The sequence below is a fragment of the Gordionus sp. m RMFG-2023 genome, chromosome 4 (genome assembly GCF_954871325.1).
Source record: "Gordionus sp. m RMFG-2023 chromosome 4, tfGorSpeb1-WG-v2, whole genome shotgun sequence".
Classification (NCBI taxonomy): domain Eukaryota; kingdom Metazoa; phylum Nematomorpha; class Gordioida; order Chordodea; family Parachordodidae; genus Gordionus; species Gordionus sp. m RMFG-2023.
This window is the reverse complement of record NC_088778.1, coordinates 32,494,460-32,521,620: the sequence shown is the minus strand read 5'-3', so window position 1 is coordinate 32,521,620 and position 27,161 is coordinate 32,494,460. Positions and strand designations below refer to the sequence as shown.

General features: G+C 28.6%; 1 protein-coding gene across 3 annotated transcripts; it reads left to right on the top strand.

Annotated features, from left to right (window-relative positions):
• The first annotated feature begins 948 nt into the window (after nucleotides 1-948).
• On the top strand, nucleotides 949-27,161 carry LOC135928931 (sodium-independent sulfate anion transporter-like). Of its 3 annotated transcripts, none has more exons than XM_065465381.1 (21): nucleotides 949-1,041; nucleotides 9,004-9,194; nucleotides 9,467-9,632; nucleotides 10,059-10,184; nucleotides 12,301-12,386; nucleotides 14,735-14,814; nucleotides 16,270-16,324; nucleotides 16,885-17,029; nucleotides 17,419-17,636; nucleotides 18,360-18,432; nucleotides 19,116-19,166; nucleotides 19,689-19,749; nucleotides 19,878-19,952; nucleotides 21,562-21,617; nucleotides 22,148-22,288; nucleotides 22,496-22,632; nucleotides 23,644-23,803; nucleotides 24,705-24,832; nucleotides 25,439-25,504; nucleotides 26,136-26,220; nucleotides 26,853-27,161. In XM_065465381.1, the coding sequence occupies exons 2-21, from the start codon at nucleotides 9,012-9,014 to the stop codon at nucleotides 26,921-26,923; spliced, it is 2,163 nt and encodes a 720-aa protein (XP_065321453.1). In that variant the 5' UTR covers nucleotides 949-1,041; nucleotides 9,004-9,011; the 3' UTR covers nucleotides 26,924-27,161. The 3 variants fall into 3 exon arrangements, with proteins under 3 accessions (XP_065321453.1, XP_065321452.1, XP_065321454.1); XM_065465380.1 differs by having other exon boundaries at nucleotides 23,644-23,812; XM_065465382.1 differs by lacking the exon at nucleotides 19,878-19,952 and having other exon boundaries at nucleotides 23,644-23,812.

Below are 27,161 nucleotides of genomic sequence, written 5' to 3'. Positions count from 1 at the left end.
TAAATTATAATGTGTGTGTTTATATTCCAAAATAACACAATTTAACGGTAAGAAAAAAAATATAACGCAAATAGAGTTAATTTAAATACAATAAAATATAACGTTAAGAAAAATATTATAATGTGAATAGAATTAATTCAAATATAATTAAACTGAAATAATATTTCATCTAACTTGGATATATCTTATTTAAATATAATATCTTTTCCTTTATAGAGATCTTCCATGCGTAGAGAGAATCTTTCATTAAATATAACCCCTTCTTGCTTCCTAATGTGTTATTTTATAATGCGTTCGATATAAATTTTTAACATAATAATTAATTATACTTAAATATTTTATTAAATAATTTTGATTTTAAAAATGATACAGTTTACAATAAAAGATATAAACTATATATTATATTAAAAAATAATATAATGTATTAAAAAAAGGGATGATGTGGAGGTGCCTCTAGGTTATGTTTGCATCGTGAACTGATTTACTATGTGACCTACAAATTTTCATTAAAATTTGTTGACGTAGGTAAAACCTTTCTGAAGATCACCAGCAATTAAGCGCTTTTTTGGCCATATGCTTTCAAGAAATCTTTGGTTATGGGTCCAAAACACCGATTGTATCAAAAGCAATGGGAGTTGTAGTGATATTAGTTAATAAAAGAATAGGAGCTACAGAATTAACGGGATCCCACTGTTCCATATAAGTGTCATTCCGTCAGGCCTGATATTGTTCCCAAGATGATGACATAAGGTTCCAAAGTTTATGAAATATTGTTAACGGATAATTATTGTAATAATTGAATTTTTACTTGGGGGAATTTAATGTTAAAAATATTTTAATAAATTTATTACTTTGTAATAATATCTAAAATAATCAGAAAAATAATAAATTTAGTTAATTCTTACATATAATCAGATGTGTCATGTTTTGTTTTAACAAATTAGTGATAGATGACACATATACGTATTAGTCTACTTTTTTTTTGGGAGAGATCAGCTGACTTTCGCCACAAAATTTATTCAATATTCTTACCTGTAAAATGTAAAAATGCTTTTATTTATTATATATTCTCAAATAAATTTTTTTAAACAAATTGGCAATTATTTTAATCTATCTGCAGATAATATTGTTAATCTGCAAAATTTATTAAAAAAAACATTTATAACTAGGCTTAATAATTTTTACCCACTTAATTTTATTTGTAAATAAATTAAAATATATAATATACTGATTTTTTAATCTTATGTATATATTTTAAATATGCATATTTAAAATATTTTGAATTAATATAGTGCTACCCAAAGGGAGTTCATAACTGGGAGGTGGGTGGGGGCTCATCACAAATTTGCCTGTTCTCATAAACATCATGTTAGTTAATAAGATGTTCCCCTTACACCCTTCCCCCCATTAAAATATATACAATATATCTAATGAGGAATTTGAAAGAAAAATTTATAAAAGTTAATAACTTTTTAAAGTAGTGATAATTCAAGATTTTTAGAAGAAAAGCATTTTTATAAAAAAAATATCTGAAAACTCAAAATTATTTTTATAAAAATGTAATATAGCCAAAGGTTTACAATAAGTTAGTCAGTAAATATTATGGCCAAAAACTACCCTCAGTAAACCTATGACCTGAAGAAAAGTTATAAGCCAAATGGGCATCATTTGTTGGGGATCAAATGGGTGGTTAATCTTTAATTTAAAAAAAAATGGTGCCTAAAGATTTACATTATTAGCAGGACTCTAGCCTAGTCTGGACTATCCCCTCCCTATTTGATGACACTGATACTAAATACCAAGATATTTTAATAATTTTTTTATTTCCCAATAATTATTTTAATTTTGCTTTTTAAAAAACCTCATCTTAAAATTGGCTGAATAATCAGAATCAAAAATCTAAGATGTATACTAATGTTTTTTAGCTTTATTAGTGCCTATGAATATACAATTTTTTTATTACCAACTAGATTTTATGTAACCTTATGATCTTTATTCTAAAAATTTTATCAATGCCTTACTTTAATTGTATATTAATTTAATCCATTTGGTTTGGTGTTGTTTAAAATTGCAAGATTTTAGCTAAACAAATAACTGATTCTGAAACTTATAACAAGCACTTAATATGAATTGACTTTAAAATTTGATTGGTAGGTTAGGTGAAAAAAAAGGGAATTAATAGGATGAATAATATAGAAGCTCAAATTATCTGGCTTTCTTTATATTTAGTGGATTATAAATTCTTTAATCAATTTCACAAAATACCAAAAATAATATAAATATTAATAATAGATTTCATGCTTTAAACACAGCCCTGTGAATTTAGAATATTTCAAACTTCAACCTGTTTGGTAGAAATATGCATCATTCTCAAAATTAGAAATCTTGGCATCATGCTAAAACAAGAATTGTAATGCCTGATATATACTTACTAATTTGTCAATCAGTATTTCCAGTCAGTTAACACCAATTACTTGCAAAATACAATCCAATAAAATGCCTTAATATTTTATTTTCGGTTTTTTTTAAAAATGGATTAGACATAGAGAAGGAAAAAAATGATAATCTCATATTTTGTTGAATCAAGTTATATTTTCAGAAATTTGATATAAATTTGAAGTCTCATATTGAGGTGAAGTTTGAAAACACTAATACTAGAGCTTAGGCCAATACATAGTAGACATTTTATTTAAGACTTAAAAACGTTTGTTAGTATTAGACAATATAAATAAAAATTTGCAGTATAAGAACATTTTCTAAAATTGGTAACAAAATTCTAGACGATACTTGATATCTCTAGCTGAGATTGATAACTTCAATTAAATTTGTGCAATCTTTGGAAAATGTTAATAAAAAATGGATTGATTGGTTACAGTGAGATTGGAATAGATGATCTGTTATCCTCAATTACTAAAGTTGGACTAATACTTATATGAGTTGTATGAACTGAATTATGAATGTGCTTAATTATTTATATAGTTATCAAAATATGAATTCTTGTTGATAATTTTTATAACAATATAAATTAAGTTTTATTGATTAAAAAGTATTGAGGTAAATGTAAAATTTATTGACGAATAAAATGTCTGAATCAATTGTCAATCTTTTATGGTTTTCTAACGACAGCTTATAAACGATTACCGATTGATTCTAATCCTTTACAATTACGTGTTGCTTCGAATGACGCCCTGTTAATTACTAAAAATTGATGCCAATCTTTTGCCCAATATGTCCTAGGTCATTTCATCAAATCCTAACTTTAAAAAAAAATATCTTAAAATTCAACTCTCGCTCATTCATCCGAAATATTTTATTCAAATTTATAGTATAAAACAAAAATACAACCAAAAAATAATTATGTAAATTTTATTAATCAGCATTGGCATGACCACTATCCCAATTGAACCAACTACCTATTATCGTCCATTTAACTTTCAGTCTCTCTTCCGTTACGACAGCTGGTAAATCGTTAACTATTGATCCACCACATCTAATGCCATTTCCTAAATTTTCCCATTTCAAAAAAAAATCAACCATTCCACACTTATGATAAAATCAATCAGAATTTACCGTAATTTATGAAATCATTGCACACACACGTTTTTTAAATTACGTCATCGTGCTTTAGGGGATTTTCGCGCGTTTTTAAATTTTAAAAAATTTATCTTATTTTTGTCATCATCCCGATCTGGCACCACGTTTTTAAAGAATATTTGTTCTCATCACCCTTTAGGCAATGACGCAAGCGCACATTTTAACCAATCAACAATTCTTTTACCACCTTTTTTAAACCATATCAAATTTTTTTCGAAATTATTTTTTTAAAAATTTTTCTTACTTTTTAAAACAAAATCTTCTACGTTTTCAGACAAATCTTCTCCGTATATCTTAATATTAGCAATTATTATTTCAATATATTTGTGATTTTATATATATGAATCTTCGTCCATTCTCAAAGCCAGGTCTTTAGAAATTTTGCTTTGATAATTCTCAACAATTAACTTTTTAAAAATAAATATCTTTTACAATTTTCTTTTTTTAAAAAAAATTATGTCACATTATATTTTTTTTATCGCTTTTAAAAACTTAACTTATTTAACAGCCAAGATTATAAATAAATATAATATAATTTTTTAATTTTATTTTATTGCAATTGAAATACTTTTATCAACTTATTTTTTTAAAAAAACATATGTCTTTATTCATTCTTATCAGCATTTTTGTTTTGAACTTAGATCCGTAAAAACCGGGTTCGGTCCTTGTAGCCCGGCCCGTTATTTAAATGTTTGTCCTGCCCACCCAGACCCGATAATATTTTTTTTCTTACTAATTTTCCGGTTCGGTGCAGTTGATTGTGTTTTTTAGACGAATTTTTTGGCCAGCACATTTTCCCTAGTGTCAATTAATAATCTCTACTCTATGGATATCTTATTTCTATAATAATCGTTTTATGAAATAACTAGTTAGATTATAATCGTGATTATAACGTTAAATTTTTTATTGTGAATTTATTACTATTTTTTTCATTTATAAGATTTAATATTTTAGTTAAACAGTTTTTATAATTGTAAAGAAATGGGCATAATATTGAAATTTATTTTCAAATAGTTTTAATCAAAATCAATTTATAATATATTAGCTTATATCAGTATTGCCCTGCTCGATTATTTTACGAAAGATCAAAAAATTTTCGAGTTCTAACCCGGTTTTTAATGTATGAATTATCCGGCCCGGACTGTTAAATTTTTTGGCGGGGAAGTTTCGGACTGGCCAGGCTACACAGATCTTTAATCTATATCTCTAATGGTTTACCTAAGATTTGATAATTATTCTTTCTATCCTTAATTAAACACCTTCTCAAGAACATTATAAAAATATTTAATTCTAATATATATTCTTATACCCCCTTCCCCCCCCCCTCCTAACATTTTTTTACAAAAATTTCCGAATTATAGTAACGCTCACTGGCATATCCAGGATTTTTTCTATGAAGTAGGGGGAAGGGGTGATAGGCACTATTAACTCAATTTTTTCCCCATAAATTTTGTTGGAGATCTTTAGGTCCCTGTCTAAGATCACTAGGACCAGACCGTTGGCCTTCACTATTAGGAATTTGTAAAAAAAAAATTCATTAAAACATTATTTTAGGTATACTTATTTTTGGGTTAAATATTTAAAATGCGATCTTACAAATTGAGCAAAAATTACTTGTTAAATTGATATATAAATGGTTATATAAAAATTTAATTTAATATCAAAAAAAAATTATCTTATGATATGTAAATTTTGTATTTTTTTTTGGCATGAGAATTGAGAGTATAATATTATTAAATAATCAATTACCTAAATGACACGTATAAAAAGGTTTACCTATTTGACGTAGATAAAATAAAATTTATTTAATCTTGAAGGGATAGTGTGAATAACAAATTGATAAATAAAATATGCAAATTTTTTTATATAATACAACTAAAGTAAGCCAATTTTGCAACGCTCGATTTTTGGCAGTACATCTTCTATGGCCTTAGCTATTTGATTTATTTTTTGAATTTAAGTTTGTGTAAGGAATTTTTTATTCTAGTGTTTGCAACGGTCCGGTCCGGTCTTTTTTTTCTAAAATGGGACCGGACCGATAGACCGTTGAATCAAAAAGACCGGACCGTGGGAGCGTTATCCGGTCCGGTCCAGGCTGTCCGGTCCCACTTAAAAAATTTTCTATGAAGCTACAAAAGTTTTATTCTGCATTTAAATTTATTAAAAATGAATAGTTAAACTCCCTATTAATATTTCAATTATATCATCAATTCATTTTTATTATATTATACACAAAGGCCTAATCAAAAGAATATTAAAATACAAATTTATTTAATATAAATTATATCAATATGAATATGATTTACATATTTAATTAATTTTTTTGATATATATATTTGGGGTTAAAATAAATTGTATATAAATAATATAATTATTTTCTAAAAAATCAAAAATGATTCCATTTTTTATCCATGATTCAAGTGCCATCATAGATTGAACCATCTTTGGATTCATTCTATTGCGTTTTTTAGTTATTTTATCATTAGCTTTAGAAAATTGAATTTAATTGAATGAAACGGGAGAATATAAAAAGTAAACTATGAATATTGAATTTAATGAAACGGAAGAATATAAAAAGTAAACGATGAATTAGATATTATAAAGTGTTAGGCATTAAATAATCATATTTTATATGTTCATGTACATACACATTAACTATAAAGCGATTTATAGTAAACTTTTATATTCTTAAATCGGTCTTCGGTCGAACCGGACCGTGGGACCGTGTTGTTGGACGGGACCGTCTTTAGGACCGAAAGACCGGACCGTTACAAACACTAAAGTCAATCAAATTTTCGACTTAAGGTGTAAGTACTAATTTTGCTTTTAAAAATGGCATAAAAAAAATTTTAGCCTCGAGGAAACATTTATTAGCACTAGCAAATTTTTTTTTTATTTAAGGCTATGTTCAAAATCTTTTTTTCAATTTCGAAAAGTTTTAAAACTTTCAGAAGTTTAAAAATTTAAGTGAAATAGTTTGTTAAATCTTTTTAAATTTGAAAAATTTTTTTAGAGTTTTATTTTGGACGTTTTTATTCTTAGATTTTTTTTAAAAAAAAAACAACTTATTTCTTCTTTTTTTACATAAAGTTTCTAAAAGTTTTATCGAATCTAATTTTTCGATATTTTGGACGCAGTCTTTAATATTATTTACTTTTTTAAATTTTCTATTGTAACCAGTGAAATATAATAATACCTAGACTGACGATGCATTTATTAAAAATGTATATCAATGAAAAACAGCTGGGGACGCCATTTTGATTACTCAAAATTTTAAACGAGAGGCCAATTTATTCCTATGTCTGACGCAAACTTTATTAAAGAATATGCCTTATCATCAATTTAATAGTAGTTTTTAACATGAGAATAATTATTATATAATAGGTTACCAAAATGGCGGGTCCAGCTGATTTGCATTCAACGACGCTTTTCAAATGCATTATTATGAATGCATCCGATTAGCGCGAATTCGCGACGAAGTATACAAAAATATGCAGGGTTAATAGTGCACACAACGTTTTGTCGTAATTTTTAAATAGTAAAAACAACGTAACGCTTCCCTATGTTTAAATTGAGGTCATCCATTCAAAATTTTAAATCAAGTTTCTTAACAAAAAAGGGACTTGTCTTTGAAAATTAATATTATCGTCTGCCTTCTTATTTCTTTAATTTTCTAAATATTCCTTTTTTTTTAGGATTATAAGTAAGTTGTTTTAGATTACATTTTACATAATATTACAAAGCGAAGAATAAAATCAAGTAAAAGCAAACCTGTTTGCGTATTTTTTTAAAAAACATGGTTGCTAACGCCAAACGGTAGATTTGCCATGCACGAGGCCATATTTGAGATGCATTTATTTGCGCTTGCAATGCAACCGTTTGTGCGCACTTATGCCAGTTTAATCGGCTAAATATTCCTGATTCGGACAAAATATTATTCGATCTTTTTTAAGAAATGGGAAAATGACACTCATTATTTAGGGCAATATAAAAATAATTTGATACGTATTTAAAATTTTTGACAAGTTTTTAATTAATTTGGGGCAAGATTGAAAATAATTTGATAAGCATTTAAAAATTTTTTTGGCAAGCTTATTGATAATTAATTTTTTAGGCTTTTATTGACTTGTTTTCTAATTTTCCTGAAGTTGTCAATTTTAAGAAAAGAATTCGATGATAATTTCATTTAATTATTGTTTGGTCCGTTAGGGTTAGGGTTAAAACGATCGCCAAATATGGGGTATGGTTAAATACAGTTCAAAAAAAAACTTGGTTTAATCGAATTGGTTTGTTGTTTGGTAATTTCTTATTTAACTGATTATATAATTAACCTTCAATGTTTTTGGTTACAAATATAAAAAACAATAGATGCTACCTTGCGGATTAAATATTATAATATTATATTCTCCTTTATCTAATTATTTTATAAAAAACATGCTACCTTGCGGATTAAATATTATAATATTATATTCTCCTTATTCTAATTATTTTAAACAATAATTAATATTTAAATGATTTATTATTTAAACCATATATATTAATTAGAGTAAAATGAACCGAAACATGATTATTTAATTTATAATCATTTTTTAAATACGTCCAATAGTTTAATTTTTAGAGGCTTGTTTAATATTATATATAATAATAGAGAAAAATCTTTGATTTAATTAAAAATATATGCAAATAAGATGTACGTACGTCATTTTGCAGTTTACCTAAGTATTCGCAGTTTCAAACAAACAAACAAATATTTGGAATTTTAAAGAATAAATATTTATTTTAAAAAAAATGAGAAAAGTTAAAAAAAATTGATTTATTTTATATCATCTGATTGATTAATTTAAAAAATATTTTTCTTTCTCTAAAACTGTCTGATAGGTATTATATAAATAAAAAACACATTAATTATTTGATTAATGTCCACTTTGATTAATTTTACCTTCCAAAATTTTTATATACTTGCCGTAAACATTAATACCACTCATTCAATGACATGCAATAATACCTAGACTGACGATGTCATTCATTAAAAGTGTACATCAATGAAAAACAGCTGGTGACGCCATTTTTGGTTACCCATTCTTTTTTAAAAATAACGTCAATTCGGATCATAAAATTAGGATAATTTATATATTTGTTGTTTTTAAAAAATATATAGTACTTTATAACATGAGAATAATTACTATTTGGGTTACCAAAATGGCGGGTCCAGCTGACTGCATTCAACGAACGCTTTAAAATATTATGAATGCATCGTCAGTCTATGTATTATTATATGTCATTGCACTCATTATTTTAATCTAAATACTAAAATGTATCTTTTGTATCTAATATTCAAATATCCGTTACAATGCTAAAGTCTCAAACCTATTCGTTACATTAAAATACTTGTCTTCTGAAATTATATAGAAATTGGAATGTTATCTAAGCTAAAAAAGCCTCTTAAATCCAGACTTAAACGGTTTTTTCCCTTTGTGAGATGGGCCAAGAAGTACTCCAAGCTGGATTTGGTTTACGACGTGATCGCGGGTTTAACGGTTGGCATGACCGTTATTCCACAAAGCTTAGCCTACGCCACTATAGCTGGACTCCCTATCCAAGTGAGCCATATTAAATTAATATTATATTATTTAGCCAGACACACCGGAAGGCTTGCCTCGAGATGGGACTAATAAATAGTATGATTTAAAAAAACCGGTCAAGATTTAAAAATTGAAAATCCGGGTCGGGTTTTTCGGGCCTGGTATAATATTTGACCTCTACTTGTCTCTGATATTTAGGGGGAGGGGGTTACCTTTTTCTTTTAGTTTATTCTCATCTCTATTATATAATATTCTTCAACGTCAGTTTCCTAATCGAAAGTATATTTTAGTATGGCTTGTACTCTTCTTTCATGGGTCTCTTCATGTATTCCATATTCGGGACTTCCAAAGATGTCACTTATGGACCAACAGCTGTTATGTCATTACTGGTCTATCAATACACTCATTTGACGCGTTACGACAAAATCGACAACATTAGCCAAATAACATCTATAAGTGAGTGAAATTGTCATGTAAAATATGCCATTGAATAATAATGATGAGATTATCCTTAACTCTTGAGTTCATATTCTGAGGCATAGCAACGCCCCAGAGATTTTTAAATTGTTATTACACAAATAAAAACCTATGGATATTTTGACACAGCCTTCTGTTTTTAATTCTAAACTGTTAATATTTATAATTAATTTAATGATTGAGATTTCTAAAATGTCAAAGCTTTATACCGAAATTTGAATGACATATAACATTTTTAAAATGGGGGAAGGGGGTGGGGTAAGTTATGCCCCAACCAATCGCTTTATTTATTTTTATCCACCTCGCCACTCAAGGGTTAGGAAAAGGGTGAGAATGATCGAGGGAAGTAAATAAAACGAAGATTAGAGATGTATTATAAAGGTATCAAACTAATATTTTTGATAGACAGCACAACGAATATAAGTGTCACCGACTTTAAAGAGATGAGAAATATGTTGCACATGCATTACGCTATCATTCTAACGTTCGTGAGTGGAATCATGCAAGCTGTCATGGGATTTGTACATTTAGGTATTTATTTATTTTTCTAAAAAAAAAATTAATACTAATATCGAAAAATATGAGTAAGACCTGTGTGCCAAGATTTAAATCTCGGAATACGCCGCCGCCCAATAAAATTAGGGACGCGTTTAAGTTATTTGGGCACCTTTAGTTTCGTCGTTCTTATTTTTTTTGCTCCAAAATCTTTCCCCACTTGGTCCAACCCCTATATATGAATGCGTATTTCTCTATGATACTCAGTCTTTTTATCGATTTAACAGTAAAATGTGTTAGGAGGACAAAATTTGATGGTTAAACGGAATCAAAAATCGAATTTAGTTTCGATTTACGTGAAATTTTAATGAATATATACGACTTTAATCTAGAATTGGTATAAAATGGAAGTTGAAGGTGTTTTAATTCAGCAAATAAAAGATTATATCGCTGATTTAACTTGTTCGCAGTTGCGCTTAATAACGAGCTTAATTAGCTCATTTTTTTCTCCCCTTGAAAAGGATAGATGCGCACCTCGTTCTGGGCACAGTATTTTTTGACTGAGTAAAATATGACGTTCTCGTTCCAGATTGTTAACGATAATAGAATCTTTGCTTTGCCTCTTTGGCGGAATGCTTTCCAGCGATTCTCGCAAATATGCGAAATCGATGTTTGATTGAAGCCTCGTTCAAACAATTCGAAGCTCATTTTTTGCCTTTTCAAATCATTCTCAGCAAGTTTTGGATGCTTAAAAATTGAAAGCGTTTTCGCAAAAATTTCTATCAAAATAATTCGGAATCAAATTTTTTTAGATTTTGAATTCTTGGATCAAGTTAATCTTAATAATTCATTTTTTTTTCTCGATAATTTTTAAGGCAAGATTGTCAATAATCATATTTTCGTCAATTTTAAATTATAAGTTTCTTTTTGCTAAAATAATATTACGCCAAGCCTCGAAATTTTTTTTGATAGATGTCACTTATGAACGAAATCTCCAGGCATGCTTAGTAAATTTTTTTTGTGTTGATATTGAATATATCGCTTCTAAAAAAAACGAGCCGTTTAATAACACTGCACCCATTCACGCGTAACTGGTTTTGTTATTATCAGAGAGCGTTTGTTATTTTTATAGTTATACGCATTAGCATAGTAGACGACATAATCATCAAGTTCATATTTTTATCTTATTAATTTTAATATTTAAATGTAAGAAAAAAAAATAAATAATTTAATGTATAAAATGAAGTAGGGTGCGATAAACTTATTAAATTTAATATAATAAACATGATATTAAAATGATATTAAAATACGATTTAATAAGCACGCTATTGGTGACATTTACTTTTTCACGCCGAGCTGATACCATTATTAGAAATAGGCGGCGAGCGTGTTGGCGTTTTAACTTAATCAGCGGTCCGTAGCACAGGTCTCAAATGTAGGCGTTAGATCTCCGCAGGGGGTTGAAACACTCTTGTAATCTGAATATAGAAAACTTTTTGTGATTGATGGGTTTTTTATATATTAATACGATCCAAAATGTTCACCTTATATATATATATATGCATTTTGATATTTCTTCACTATTAAATAATTTCTTCTTTTATCCTTTTTTTTAATTTAAAAAGGCTCTTCTTATTATTCTTTTTAGTTGTTTAACAAAAAAAAATATTTTATCTTACGTTTATTAGCTTAAATTTTTTGGGGGAAGAAAAATTTAATATTCGCAATTGATTTCTTAATTCTTACACTTATCATCACGAATGATTGTCCCACGCGTTTATTAAAGTTTTTACTTTAAAAACAACGATATAAGAGATTGATAGTGTTGTTAAAAAAGTCCGATTCGGATCGATTCTTTAAAACGGTTCCAATTAAGATTTTAGCAGGGTGGAGATTTGGCAAATAGATGTCCAAGCATTTCTTTTGCCAGCTAAGAGCCAAAAATCTTTAGGCTTACATAATGTTATAATCTTAATCGTTACGTTTAACATAATATTTGATGGATGATTATCTCCAAAATCAGGACAATAATAATTTACTTCAAAAATGTATATATTACAATATAACTTAGATGAGGAGAACTTAAATTTTTTTTTTTTAACGACGATCATCATCATCCATTTTCATTGATATTTTACTCTTAAAAAATAAGGATTTCTGATCAGTTTTATATCTCACCCCGTTTTGAACGGATTTACGAACGCTGCCGCTATTATCATAGCCATCGGACAAATTAAAGTATATTATATAATATGAGTGAGATAAGTATTAAAAAATGAAAACATAGGAAAGAAATTTGTACTTGATCTTTGAAGTCCAACATTTCGTTTCAGGATTTAGTCTGAACATTTTTTTTTACAATCAAATATTTTCTAAGATTTTTTGACAATGTGTTTTTTCCGGAAATGAGTTTTTTTTTGCATCTTTTAATCATTTTTTTGGGCTCGTTTTATTAAAATTTAAAAATCCTATTTTTACCAGAAATATATTCTACCATGTTTGGAATACCTATCTTTATGAATTGTAGACAATTTTGCTTTTAACCTTTGAGAATCAGTTATAATTTGTAATACAAATTATATTAAGTGTAAAAATTAATGGGAAATTTTTTTGAAATTCATAGGGGTAGGCATAATTCCAAGCATGACGGCATACATTTCCTATAAATATCATATTTTTAAATTTTTTTTAAAAAAAACGCGGTCAAAAAATGATTCAAAGTTGAAAAAATAACACATTTGCTGCGAAAAAGGCACTTTGACGCTTAACAGACATATATATATTTTTTATAAAAAATTATTTATATCAATTATCAAGTATTAAAATTTATTATTTTTTTTGTTAAAAATCTAACTGATGACTGACTTTGGGTGGAATTCTATTGAATTTTTGCGAATTGATCTAAATATACCAAAGATAACAATTTGATGTCCTAAGTAACACTAAAACAACCTTCAGATTTTTTTTTTGTTTAAAAAAAATAATATTTTAATTGTGGAGTGATAGCGCATATATCTATATTAAAACAATTACGTGAAATAAAAATAGTTTTAAATATCCTCCAGGGGGTCTGAGATATTCTTTGTCTCACTCAAATGCAATTAATTTATATCCAAATTATTTTACTTAATCTCTGAAAGTGATTGGGCTTAAAAATTCATTCATTCATTGAAAAAATCGATCAACAAAAATATGAGGGATCTAAGCGAGAAGTTGCTATTAAAATGAATCAGCCATTTAAAAAAAAAAAATTTGTTACGGATTTTTTGGAACTGCGAATCACATAGACTGGCAATGCATTAAAAGTGTACATCTATGAAAACAGCTGGGGACGCCATTTTGGTTACCCGTATCATTGTTAAAAATTTTGAACGAGATGCCAATTTATTTCTATGCCTGACGCAAACTTTATTAAAGAATTTCCTGATCTTCGAGATACTAAGGAAGCAAATTATCTATTTAAAGATAGTTTTTAACATGAGAATAATTAACTCTATGGGTCACCAAAAATGGCGGGTCCAGCTGATATGCTTTCAACGACGCTTTTCAAATGCATTATTATGAATGCATCTATTGTCAGTATAGGTATTATTATATGTCATTGGACGATTTCACGCCTTAGAAATATAAATCAAGATATTTAATTTAGTAAGATTTGTGGATCCACTGTATTATTTTTAAATTTAATTTAAAGGTTGAGATATATATATATATTAAAAATAATAATATGTGTTTGAATAAGTGAATAAATTAAACACATTACACCATAATCAAAAAAAACAATTTTAATATAATAATAAATAAATGATAGTAAAGAATTTATTTTTTAAAATTTAAGCGTATACTCTCGGATAATGAATAACGAAATCTACATTTCGACCTTGTAACTTTTTTGTTTTCAAAAACAAAAATATAAAGAATTAATGAATTACACTCATTTCATTTACTGCGTCGCATTGTTCGCAGCGATAAAAGTTTACTATTCGCAACTAGGAGGGCACAATTATCCAATAAGAAATTCATATAATCATCTGATTGATTTGTAAACATTCTACGTCTTGCCACGACTCGTTTCTGGGTCGTCTTGGGCCTATTACTAAGATGGGAGTACATGGGCTTTACCAGTGGCGTCACAAACCTTTTACAATCCAAGGGGCTCAAAAATTATTTACAAAATAACCCTTTGATGAGCTAATATACTCGCCCCACCATATGGGAGGGGCATGTCTATAACTCCTAATTTGACTGACCCCTGCAGCTAATCATTAAGGGGGGGGGTTAAAGCTACAATTTATATTTTACTTAGTATTTAACAAAATATAGGTGTAAAAAAATATATATATAAGGGGGCAAAGGCTGATTTAATTGATTTATGATAGATCAATTAATTAATATATTTACCGATACTTTTTAACGATACATTCTTATATTATATTACGGTAATATATATATAAAAAAATAAATATATATATGATTAATTTATCTCTAAAAGCAAACAGACTAATTAATGTAAAAATGTTGTAGAAGGAAAATAATAGCCATCGGATATTTCATTTTAAAGTACACGTATATATATTTTTTTTCAGAATATTCTAGGGATCAAAGTTGCCAAAAGCCATTTTTTACTGGAAACCATTCACACTTTCAGGGATATCGGGAAGACGAAGTATTCTTTTTCATCTAAAATTATTTATACAAATTTTAACATTTATTTTAAATTCAATTAGTGATTTTATTTTTTGAAAGATTAGTTCCCTTTTTCAAACTCTTTTTGAAATCGATAACCTTAGAAAAATAAATGGATGTCACTCCTTCGTTGGGTGGCTCGGGTCACCCTAGTTGGTCAACTTTTCCTCTAATTTTATTTTTCCACTTTCCGCGATCCCGAGTATATCGCTACCGGTCAAATCTATCATTCCCGTGTCATTATCTGACATCATCTCTTTGGTCACCTTTTGGATCCTGTTCCCGCCACTTTCAACTAACGGCATCTACTCATACAATCGTTTTTTTTGTAGTTCTCTCATCCATCGAATCGATCTCATCTCCGTTCCTTGTAACTTGGCTTCATGTGTCACCTTAATTGTCAATATTTCGCTACATGGCTACTATAACCATTTCCGCAGCGTCGATATTTATTCGCCTTCTAATTTTTGCACCGGTTCCCTTCCATCCACTATCTTGTATGGAGCACCGATCTATCCTCTTTCTGTATTGCGCCTCAACCACTTCTCCCTCTCTTCTTGACATGCTCTCAGCATTCCACTTAGCGACACCCTTACATTATCCTTAATCAGACCGGTCCCCACAGAATCATCTTTTATGACCGTTATAAGTCTAGCTTTCACAATTTTAGGTCTATTAGGTTCCTTTCTTTGTTGTAAGGAGGTTGCCAAAGAATAGCTCGGGCTTTACCCCATCTTTATTCCTTTTACTCTAGATAAACGGATATGGAGTTATTTTTTATGATCGGGTTATCTTCTTGACATCAATCTTCTTGCTATTTTTACGAGTCATTTAGCAGATGATGATCCTATTCCACCCCCGATCACGCGAAAATTTCTAATCCTCATTAGCCATCCGAAATCTTTGTCACTCCCCGTCGCCTTGAAGCAGCTGATAGGATTTTTTTGGGGGAGAAGAATGCCATTAATTTTAGAAAGAATAGAAATAAATTTTGATAAACGAAATGGAAATGAAAATAAAAATAAACCTAAAAGAAATTTGAGAGAAAAAAAAAACAAACTTCATATAGTTCAAATGGAATTGATTCATGTTATTTTGTGAAAGTCATAATTGGACTTGGCGCCCACTACGTAGTGTAAGTAATGTTTGTCAACAACTTCTATTTTAGCCGATTATTTAAAAATGGGCGACAAGATTTTCGCCAAAAATGAGAGATTTTGCAAATAGACGACAGGAAAGTTTTACCCTCTCTTGACCGAACCTCGAGGGTTAGGGAATATTTTTTTTGACTAAAATCCTGTTTTTTCGACAACACTAATGTAAAACCATTCCAAAAAACTTTTTAAACGTGTATATTTTCATATTTGAAGTCCTTCAAATTTTAACATTGTTCTCTTTACACAACCCCATTTTTTTTTTATAATTTTTAAAATAGCCCTTGGGATTGCGCTTTGGGAATATGCAGCTTGATCCTTTTGCTCATCATGAAGGTTTGCGAACTTTTTAAGTATCGAAATAATCTTTTTTTTAGGAAATAATGTCTCTATTTAGATACATTTGAAGAGTATCTTTTTAACAACTTTGTTTTATACATGTATGTTAGCGGCGATGTGTTATTTTTTTTTTCAACTTTAAAATCAATCATTTTTTTGAGCGCGTTTTTTTTAAATTTAGGAATCTGATTTTACCGGAAATGTATTTCAGCATGTTTAGAATACCTATCTCATGAATTGTAGACAATTTTGTCTTTAACCCTTGAGTCGTATATCATTTATAATTTAAAAAAAAATCTATGTAAAAACTAATATAAATTATATTAATTTCAAAAGTTCTTAGCAAAAATTGTGTGAAATTCGTGGGGTAGTTATTTCTAAGCATGATCGCGCTCAAAAAATGATTTAAGGTTGAAAATTAACAACACATTGCCGGAAAAAAAAACATATTGACACTAGCTATAACATATATATACTATATTATTATTATATATATTTCTTTAAATTTCAAAGATTTTAAATCAAACAAATTGTTATTTTTCTTTTTTATCGCATAGAAATTAAATAGGAGTCAATGGTTAGAGCGAAAACTTTTCAGTGCTAATGGGAATAACTCCTCCAACGATTCCAATCGATACGCCAATAAGTTATGGCAAATTCTCAAGATATTGATTCATAAATCGGTCTGGCTTTTGTTGACAGGTTCACAACTTACCTTTCGAAAACATTGAATTGTCATATTGTTATTATTTATTTTGAAAAAAAATTAGTAAATTTAAACTGATAAAATATTTTTTATTTTAGCTATATTTGTAATTAACACTTTTAATAATTTTAAAAAGATATATAATCATCTTTTTATTCATCGAAAAATATCTTAATATAAAAATAATTTTTCTACCAATCAAAAATGTGAAATATTGTTGATTGACGTTTTCTTTATAAATAATCTATTTAGCAATTATGCGAGGTTATGACAAAAAATATAAAGTTAAGTTAGAAAGGACAATGATAGGTTTGGAACAAATTTTTTTTTGTTTTAAGGATAACGGCTAAAATTAATGATAATAAAAAAAAAACATTTTGAACAGGTAGGAATGCCGCAGTGATAGCCCTTTCAGCCATAGTAGCCTATTGGCTTAATCAAACGGATCGCAAGGTCAATCTGACCCCGTCTGTTCAAGGAGGACTCCCGCCCTGGACCTTCCCCCCTCGTTTTAACTTTCGCTACGATGGGACTTCCTTGAACGCTTCTTCGAATAATATTTCTTCTAACACCATATTCGTTAGCGCCAAGGAAGTCTTTCAGGTTAGTTTTTATCTAATTATTCATTAATTTTTTTTTTAAAAAAAAATAAATATCATGGTTATGCCCAATTCCGATACAGCTTCGCCCTTTAGCCCTAAAACAATTGGCTTATATTCCCGAGTTGAGCCTCAGCTTGGGATTTAGTAGCGTTGGGTATATCTAGTATGATTTGATAACAGTTAAGGTAAGAACCGAGGATGAAAATTTTTATTGTTTCATTTAATATTTAGTTTGCCTTTGCCCTTGTTTAATGCTTTTATAAAATGTTTCGAAAAGCTATTATTCGAACCATTGCAACTAGTGTTGTTAAAAACGGTTGGTTTTGGGCAGATTTTTAAAAACGGTTCACTCAATACTTCATCCAGAAAAATAAGCATGAAGATTTTGCTCATAGAAAGAACAAAGGTCTTATTTTCAAAATCTTGAGGCTTAAGGAATATTTTTCCGGCGAAAATATTGAGTTAGCCATTTTTAAAAATCGGCTCAATATGAGCCGTTTGACAACACTAATTACAACATTTAGTTCTAATTAATATATTTTAACCAGTTATGATGGTTTCATATTTATGCACAAAGATTCCATCTTTATCTAATATCAAAAACTTGAGAAGGTGTTCGCCACATACGACTTGCTGTCTAGCTTCCATTTACATAATTCGAAAGTGTAAAGGCCATATTAATTTTTTTCTTTCTTTTAAAATTAAATCTAATTGATTCAAAAAGGATATCAGTTTCGGCTTTCTAACCATATCGCTCATTGGTATATTGGAAAGTTTAGCCATAGCCAAATCTTTCGGTAAAATAATCTGTTTTTATTATAACTTATAAATATAAAACGAGCCGTCAGTTTATCAAATATCGGGTCATATGGTAGCGCATTTTAACGCCATTTTTAAGAAGAGTTTATATCAAGAGCTTTATTTATGAGGTCATTAGAGGATTTGGTAATTTTGAATAACTTTTAAGTTCGTTAAATTCAAACTTATAGGAAAAAATACCAGAGTTGTGTAAAATATCTTAGATGCTAGTAATCTGCTCGGGTCTAGGTGTATCTTTTTTATTTGTATCGGATTAGCGAATCATCTTTCCGTCACAATAATATTTAAATTTTACCTAAAGGAATTGTGGATGATAGTGAGGTATTTTTCTATTCATTTAAATTTTTTTTACTTATTGGGATTATGATAGTGAAGATACTTATACTCGGGCATACTTGCGGAGCTCTAGCATCCGTATCGATATCAAGATACATTTTAAAAGTTACTTTTAACAACTTTTTTTATATGTGGGGATTACGAGAGGAATTTAAAATAAAATCTGTTTTTTTTTATTCTCCAGCCAAACGATGACATTCCCTTATGTCATTTTTATAAAATAAAAACACCAACATATGCCACTTTTTTATTATATTATAGTAAAGTATAACCTATTTACGCATTTATAATCGGCATATCGTAATATTTTATTTATTTATTTTAGCCAGGAAACATAAGTATACCATAGATCCAACTCAGGAATTCGTGGCCTTAGGTAAATTAATAATAAATAAATTTTACAAAAATTTTTTCCCTTCAAAAATAATTTTTTTTTTAACGAACTCGTACCTCATCGATTTAAATCAATTTGATTTAATCATGCCACCCCCCCCCCCCCCCCAACTCCCACCTTCTCCCGACTAAATTTTATAATAATAATAAATGATGAAAATAAATAAAAAATAAGATAATATTGATGAATTTTATCTTTACTTTTCCTCCCCCCTCCCCCAAGGAACACTAGTGATCTGCATTGGGCCTAATTTTTCAAGCCCGGCCCGGCTCGAATTTTTTTGAAAAAATTTATCCGGCCCGAAACTGAACAAATTTTTTATATTTGTCCCGAAAAGCTCGGTCCAAGATAAAAATTATTTGTTTTTTAAAATAAACCCGGATCGGGCTGGGCCGTAATTTGCGAATCTAAAATGAACACTACATGCATTAATAATAAATGTATCGAGTATCGTCCGATATATTATCGGTATCTATATTAAGTATACAAACAAATTTTTAATAGGAATCTCAAACGTGATGAGCTCATTCGTATCTTCTTACCCCATCACCGCCAGTTTTTCCAGGTTATTTCAGAATCGTAAATATGCTTTTATAATGTTGCGAGGGGCCTTTAGAAACTGTATTTTTTTTTATCAAATTTTGAAAAAAAATCATTTTGTAAGTACGCGTTTTTTTAATTTTTTTTTGAAAGGCTCAATTATGCCCGGATCGTTTTCACTAATAGAGTATCTACTCTCTTTGAATGTAAGACCGTTTGGCCTTCAATGTAAATTTTAAATATTAAACGAAAACAAAGATTTCTGGCGAAGTCGTCTAAAATTCACTCACAGGGTAAGGTAAAACTATAAATGTTTGAGAAGTCCGTGGGGCAAAATTAGGTGTTTAGAATTATTTGATTTTTTTTAAAAAAAAGGCGCGATTATATACGATATTTAAGTTTTTAAAAATTTGCTAAAAAACCCGGGGTCTACGTAGCTTACCTCTGAATTTTCAAAACCCCGAATTACGACTAGGTGTTGTTAAAAAGCCCGATTCGGGAGCGGTCCGATTTAAAAAAATTGGTCCGATTTTAAAAAACCGGTCCGATTTAAAACCGGTTCGATTAAGATTATAACCAAAATATTATTATAGTGCGCACAAATTGAGCGTTTACGTTTTGCCCTAATTTTTTAAATAAAAAAAACGTAAAAGCGTCCTTTGTTAAAATTGAGGTTGTCTTTTTTTATTATATCCGTCGATTAAAAATTTTGAATAATTTCTAAAAAATAAAAAGAAGGATTTGTCATATTGAAAATTATATTATTGTCTGCTTTCGTTTTTTCTTTAATTTCTATAAATTTATTCCTTCTTTTTAGGATATACATAAGTAAGTTATTTATAATTACATTTTTATATAATACTCTTCTCTTCTCTTCTCTTCTCTTCTCTTCTCTTCTCTTCTCTTCTCTTCTCTCTCTCTTTCTCTTCTCTTCTCTTCTCTTCTCTTCTCTTCTCTTCTTCTTCTCTTCTCTTCTCTTCTCTTCTCTTCTCTTCTCTTCTCTTCTCTTCTCTTCTCTTCTCTTCTCTTCTCTTCTCTTCTCTTCTCTTCTCTTCTAAGAAGAATTAAAAAAATAATAATGCAAAAGCAAACCTAATTGCGTTTTTTTAAAAATGGTTTGTTTAACGCCAAACGGTAATTTTACCAATTTGACACGAGGACCACCTGAAAGGCATTAATGGCGCTTGCAACGCAACGTTTGAAAGGGCACAATTTGTTCGCACTATTGGGCAAACCTGAAGATTTTACTCGTTAGATGGGCAGGAAAGGTTTGGATATCTATTTACCAAATCTTGATGCTTACATAATATTTATTTTGGTCAAGATCTTAATCCGGCCATTTTTAGAAACCGATCCCGAATGCACGAAAATAAACTGCTATTTTTTTATTTTTTGAATTGCTAATTTTGCAATGTAGTCATTTGTAGAAAAATTAAATTCTTACAGTAATATCAGAGAACCCGTAGGTCGGTCCAGCCCGCATTTTTTTAAAAGAGTTTCCGGCCCGGATTTTTTAGCCCGACACGGCCCGGGTTTTATATTTTCGGGCCCGGCCCGTTTATTTTAAAATATACGGTCTTGCCAGGAAATTATTAGGCCCGCTGGTATTTAAAACAAAATTTTTTTATAGGCCAGGCCTGGATATATTTAAAAAAAAATTAAAATACGGCCCGACCCATGTACCCGGTCTGAGAAATATTGCGCGTTCAAACTCCTATTTAGTTTAGAAAAATAAAATTAGTTAGAATATTATAGGAGATCCAATTAATTTTTTGTGAATCTTTTTTTGTTTGAACGAGTTCCGATTTACTAATGATATTTTCAATGATTTTTCCAGAACCGCTATAAATTCTCAAACTGGCGTCAGGACCCAAGCTGGAGGAATTTTCACAGGTTTTTTTTTTTATTAAAAATTAATTAGTATGTTGCCCATTACTTCTTTGATTCTTTGCTTCTTTTAAGAGCAATTATATATTCGTCAGCTGAGTATTATAATGTTCCATATCCATTTATAAAATAGTCAAGGAGAGCATTTTGAAAGAAAAATATACATATATTTATTGCAAATAGTAAATCACGATGCAAAAATAATGATAAAAGGATAATTCTCAAATTAAATTTTAACATTTATATTGTGTAATAGCTTCAATGTGTTTTTTCCGGCAATGTGTTTTTTTTTCAACTTTAAATCATTTTTTGAGCGCGTTTTTTTTAAAAATCTGATTATACCAGGTCATGTTTGGAATACCTAACCCTGTAAACTTCAGAAAAATTTTTCCATAAACTTTTTAACTTAATATTAATTTATACTAAATTTTAAAATATATTATGGCGCTTGATTGGGCTAAAATGAATGGCAAAACCCTATCTTAGATTATTATTATTATTTATAATATTTTTTTTGTACCTATAATGGGTGACAGGTCTATTGGTGCTACTAGCCTTAAGGTATCTAACAAGCTATTTCAGATTCATACCCAAGGCATCCTTAGCCGCTATGATCATATCGGCCGTGTTAAATTTGATCGAATACAAAATATTCGTCAAAATTTGGAAAGTCAAAAGTTTTCATTATTTTCCATTATTCACTATATTTTATAAAAAAATTTAAATTATTTTTAGGTGATTATACTATTTTTTATATTTTCCCTTTTTTATTACATTTATATTTACCAATTGAGGTTGAGATTTTACCTCCGCCAATGAGAAAATTATTTTTGAATATTGATATCAATTTCAAAAAAAAATTTAAACCTTTAAAATATTGAAAGAAATGGATTTTGTGGTCGCTATTACTACGTTGATAGCTTGCTTCTTTGTGGGAGTCGAATTTGGCATCATACTCGGGATCGTTTTAGCCATGGCTTTCCTAGTTTATCCCATCTCCAAACCACATTTATATATTGAAGTAAGTTAACATTTCTTATATATTCTTATTACATATATATATATGTATATATATAAAACAAACTATTAATAAAAAACTGGTTTTATTTAAAATGTAAGGGGAAAAAAACAGGGAAAAAAATATGCTTTAAATTATATTTTGGCCAAATTTTGAAACACCAAGACATTTAAATTTATAAAATTTAAATCAACCAGATTTAATAAAATGAGCGAGTTATATAAAATTGATTGTTTATATTGAAAAACTTCCACCCAGGGATGGACATAATTATTCAGAAATTGTAATTGGTTCCTAATTTTCAATCACAAAATTTTTTGTATTTAATTATAATTAAATTATTAATTTTATTTCTAAAAACGGTAATTAATTACATGTAATCGTATTAATTATAATTACAATCCATTTTATGGTAATAAAATTAACAATTACAGTAGGATTTATTAAAAACCATAAAAAAAAATAACGAGAAACTTTATTAAAATTGCATATGATATGTAATAATATTTTATTCTTTTTACAACAATTTTCTTATGTTTGAAAAAATGTGTAAAGATTTTACTCGTTCAATGTAAAGTACAATATCATAAGGACATTTGCATAAATTTATAATTATAAACATTATATTTATATATTTGATGTTAAGAAATGCAATCGTATATGGGTTTTAACATTTTGAAGCTCTTTTTCTACCACAATTAACACAACATTTGTCATACACTTCACACCCATCCATATCCTGTCTATCTTTCACCAAGGTAGCAGAATCTCCAACGCCCAAAAAAAATGCACCATTTCAAAATCAATTACTCTTAAAATTTAGATTTTGAATGTTTACAAACATTAAAAAAAAAATTATCGTCTGCTTGCTTAATTAGTTGTATTTATACCGAATAATTTTCATAATTTAAAATATAATAAAAATGAATATATATTATAATTAATGCTTAATTTTTTTTAAACATTCTGGTGTGTACTTCTTACCTAAAGACAGCTTTTTTTTTATTTAAAAAGTTAGATGAAAATGATGCCAATGGCCTCAAATATTACATTATAAAACCGAATCAATCACTTTTCTACCCTAGCGGTGAATATTTCACGGAGACTTTAATCTCGGAATGCTTGCTGGAACCATTATTGGAACAAGAAGAGGATGAACCCAGTGAGACTAACGGTTTTATCAGTAAATACATTTTCCTAGATATTATTTTCTAACCTTTACAAAAGAAGGAGTTTCTTTCTTTTATTCTCAATCAATGTTTCTTCATTCTTTAATTATCCATGTTTTTTTTTAACAAAGATTTCTTCTCCTTTAGTAATTTTAAAAAAATATATGTTATAGTATTTTAAGGAAAAATTGAAATTTACAACAACAAAAAAAAATCCAATTTATGATATTTAAACCAGAGACCTATAGAGGTGCCATTTGCACGACCTGGTTCGAATTTTATATTTTTATGTCAGACCTGGGATTTTTTTCAAATATAATATAGTGTGCACAAATTGAGCGTTTGCGTTTTGCCGTAATTTTTTAATAAAAAAAAAGGTGTTGCCTTTTTATATATATACTCCATTCAAAATTTTTAAATAAGTTCTTAAAAATAAAAGGATTTGTCTTTGAAAATTATTATATTATCGTCTGCCTACTTATTTCTTTAATTTTCTAAATATTCCTTTTTTAGGATAATAAGTAAATTTATTTATATTATATTTTTTAATATAATTTTACAAAGCGAAGAGTAAAATAAAAAATGAAAAAGCTAACCTATTTGCGTTTTTTTTTTAAAAATGGTGGCTAACGCCAAACGATAATTTTACCAATTTGCACGAGGCCATTTGAAATGCGTTATTTGCGCTTTACAACGCAACGTATGAAACGTTCAATTTGTGCGCATGCGCACTATTAGATTTATTTATAATCTTTATAGCTAATAATCGTGATTTTAAAAATACATCTCGATCGAAGTGTGCCCGGCCCGGGAATATTTAAAATAGGGCCCGGGCCCACAGGTCCCTGATTTAAACGCTTTAATTAATTTACCATTTATTGATAATTAAATTATATATGTATAAAGGTGAAATCAAAGCTAACGGCACTATCGGTTCCTCCATTCCCACCAAGAACAAAAAATTATCCAAAATATTGGCCGACGTGATCATCGATTGTTCTCACATACAAGATTTCGATTTTACCATTATCCAAGTTCATTTTTTAAGCCCATTCGTATTTAGGTGTTGTTAAAAAAAACCCGATTTAAGATTATTAACCAAAAATAACATTAGGACAAAGCCTAATGATTTTGCACATAACTGGCTGAAATGCTTGGACACCTATTTGCCTAATCTCGATGCTTAACATAAATATCGTTTTAGCTAAAATCTTAATCGGACCATTTTGAAAAATCGGTCCAAATAGGGGGGCTTTTATTAACAACACAATTTGTATTATCATAAATCGGTAGCGTCGTTAGGAAGAGATCCTAGGAGCTCAACCCCCCCCCCCTAAAAATCTTGGTAAGCCCCCCAACCCCTCTGAGAAATATTGATTTTTTAGATGTGGCCTTTTTTAAAATTTATTTTAAGGTTTAGAATTATATATTTTTTTGTTGTGCTAATTCTATATAGAATTTCCTTTTTTTTTTGCTAATGTTAAAAAAATTTAGAAAAATGAGCCCCACCTCCCTCCACCCTTTTTAAAGTTTAAAAAGTTAACCTCACCCCATGGCTAAAAAAAAGTATAGTAAGAATATCTTATCTTGTGACAATTATCTAATAATTAATTTTATTTATTAATATTTAATTTTATCAGGAGCTCAAAGAATTGAACAAAGAGTTTAAAGCCATGAACAAACAACTTGTCTTATGCAATATCAATGTAAACAAAAATAAATAAAAAAAATTTTAATTCAAAAATTATGAAACAGATATGAGAGAAGAAAAAAAAATATATTAAATAAACAGAATGGAGAAGAATATTAGATTTATTCATTCATCACTTCTCAAAATTGCATAATTGCAATATTTCATCATTTCTGAAAGGGCTTGCGGCACATATTTTCACTAATCAATATAGATCTTATCCATGACTCCTACTATATTGAATTATAGAAAGTTGGAAAATAGCTAAAAAAAATAAGTGATCTATTAGTATTTTCTATTAAGTTCAAAGATAGTAAAGTATATCTGTCAGATGTAAATATAATAGATTAATATATTGTAATGATTTTTACACACTCCTTGTCTAGGGCATATCATCTTGGCATTTAATTGTTTGCTTTGTCTCGTTATCATTTGTCCTAAAAAATAATTCCCTTTGTATTGAACCCATCTTGGATAATTTCGTGCCGTAACCCTTACTTATTATTAGATGTGTGTCTATTATTATCACTATTTTTATTAACGTTATTTATTTATCATCCATTATTTGTTATCATTTAACGTGTCATTATTATTATTTATTTCATCATTATTTTGTTTATTTTATTTTTTTTAAATTTATTTATCAGGAAATATTGGGAGCAAACATTATGGATAATCTCAAAGACATCAAAACGTTTAAGTCATTGAACGACGCTAAGTTATATTTTTCAGGTAGATTTTTTAAAAGTATATCAAAGAAAAATTTTACATCTTCTTTACATTGTGAACCCCCCCCCCCCTTCTCATTTTAAACTAAAATTTTCTCGACTATTTCACTAAATGACCGATAGCTAGTGATGAAAAATCGGCTGATAACCTCCAGTTTCAAGTAGATATTTATGGCTCACACTCCTGAGTCATATAAGCCATAAAAATGTGCTTTAGCCTCGAGGTTGAGGCTAAAATAATTGGCTTGAAACTCCGCTAAGCCGTCATGGAGTCAGCTTGATTTGCCAATACACAAAAAAAAAACACAATTTTAAATTTTAAGTTGTTCACAAAAAAAATGGAACCACTTATATATATGTATATCAGAGACCTGCAGGCCCGGGTACACGGGCCGTATTTTTATTTTTTTAAATATACCCAGGCCGAACCGGTTATTTAAACACTCATGCTGGGCTTGAAATTTTTTATAAATAAATATCCGGGCCGAGCCATATATTTTAAAAAAATACGGGCCGAAGCCTTGCAAATGGTACCTCCGCGGGTCTCTGATATATATTTTTTTTAAAGAATGTCTTTATTTTTGATGGAACACAACGAAATTTATCATTATATTATTAATCTCTATGATATTTTAGAAATAATAGCTCCCAGTAGTATGCCTTTGCTGGTTGTGCGAAAGGAATGTGATAACGCTAACTTATGTTAGCAAACGATTTTGCCCACAAGATATATATATATATATAACCAACTTCTAGTCAATCCCAAATTATTTATTATTAGAATTTTATTATAATTTGTAAAAAAAAATTTTTATTCCTAATTTCATCTTCTTTTCATTTCCTTTAAAAAATGGAGAGAAATTTTTTTTTTATTTTTTCATTTACCAATATTTAATATATTATTGTATGAAGATATGTTAATAAATTTTGTCATATAGATATTAA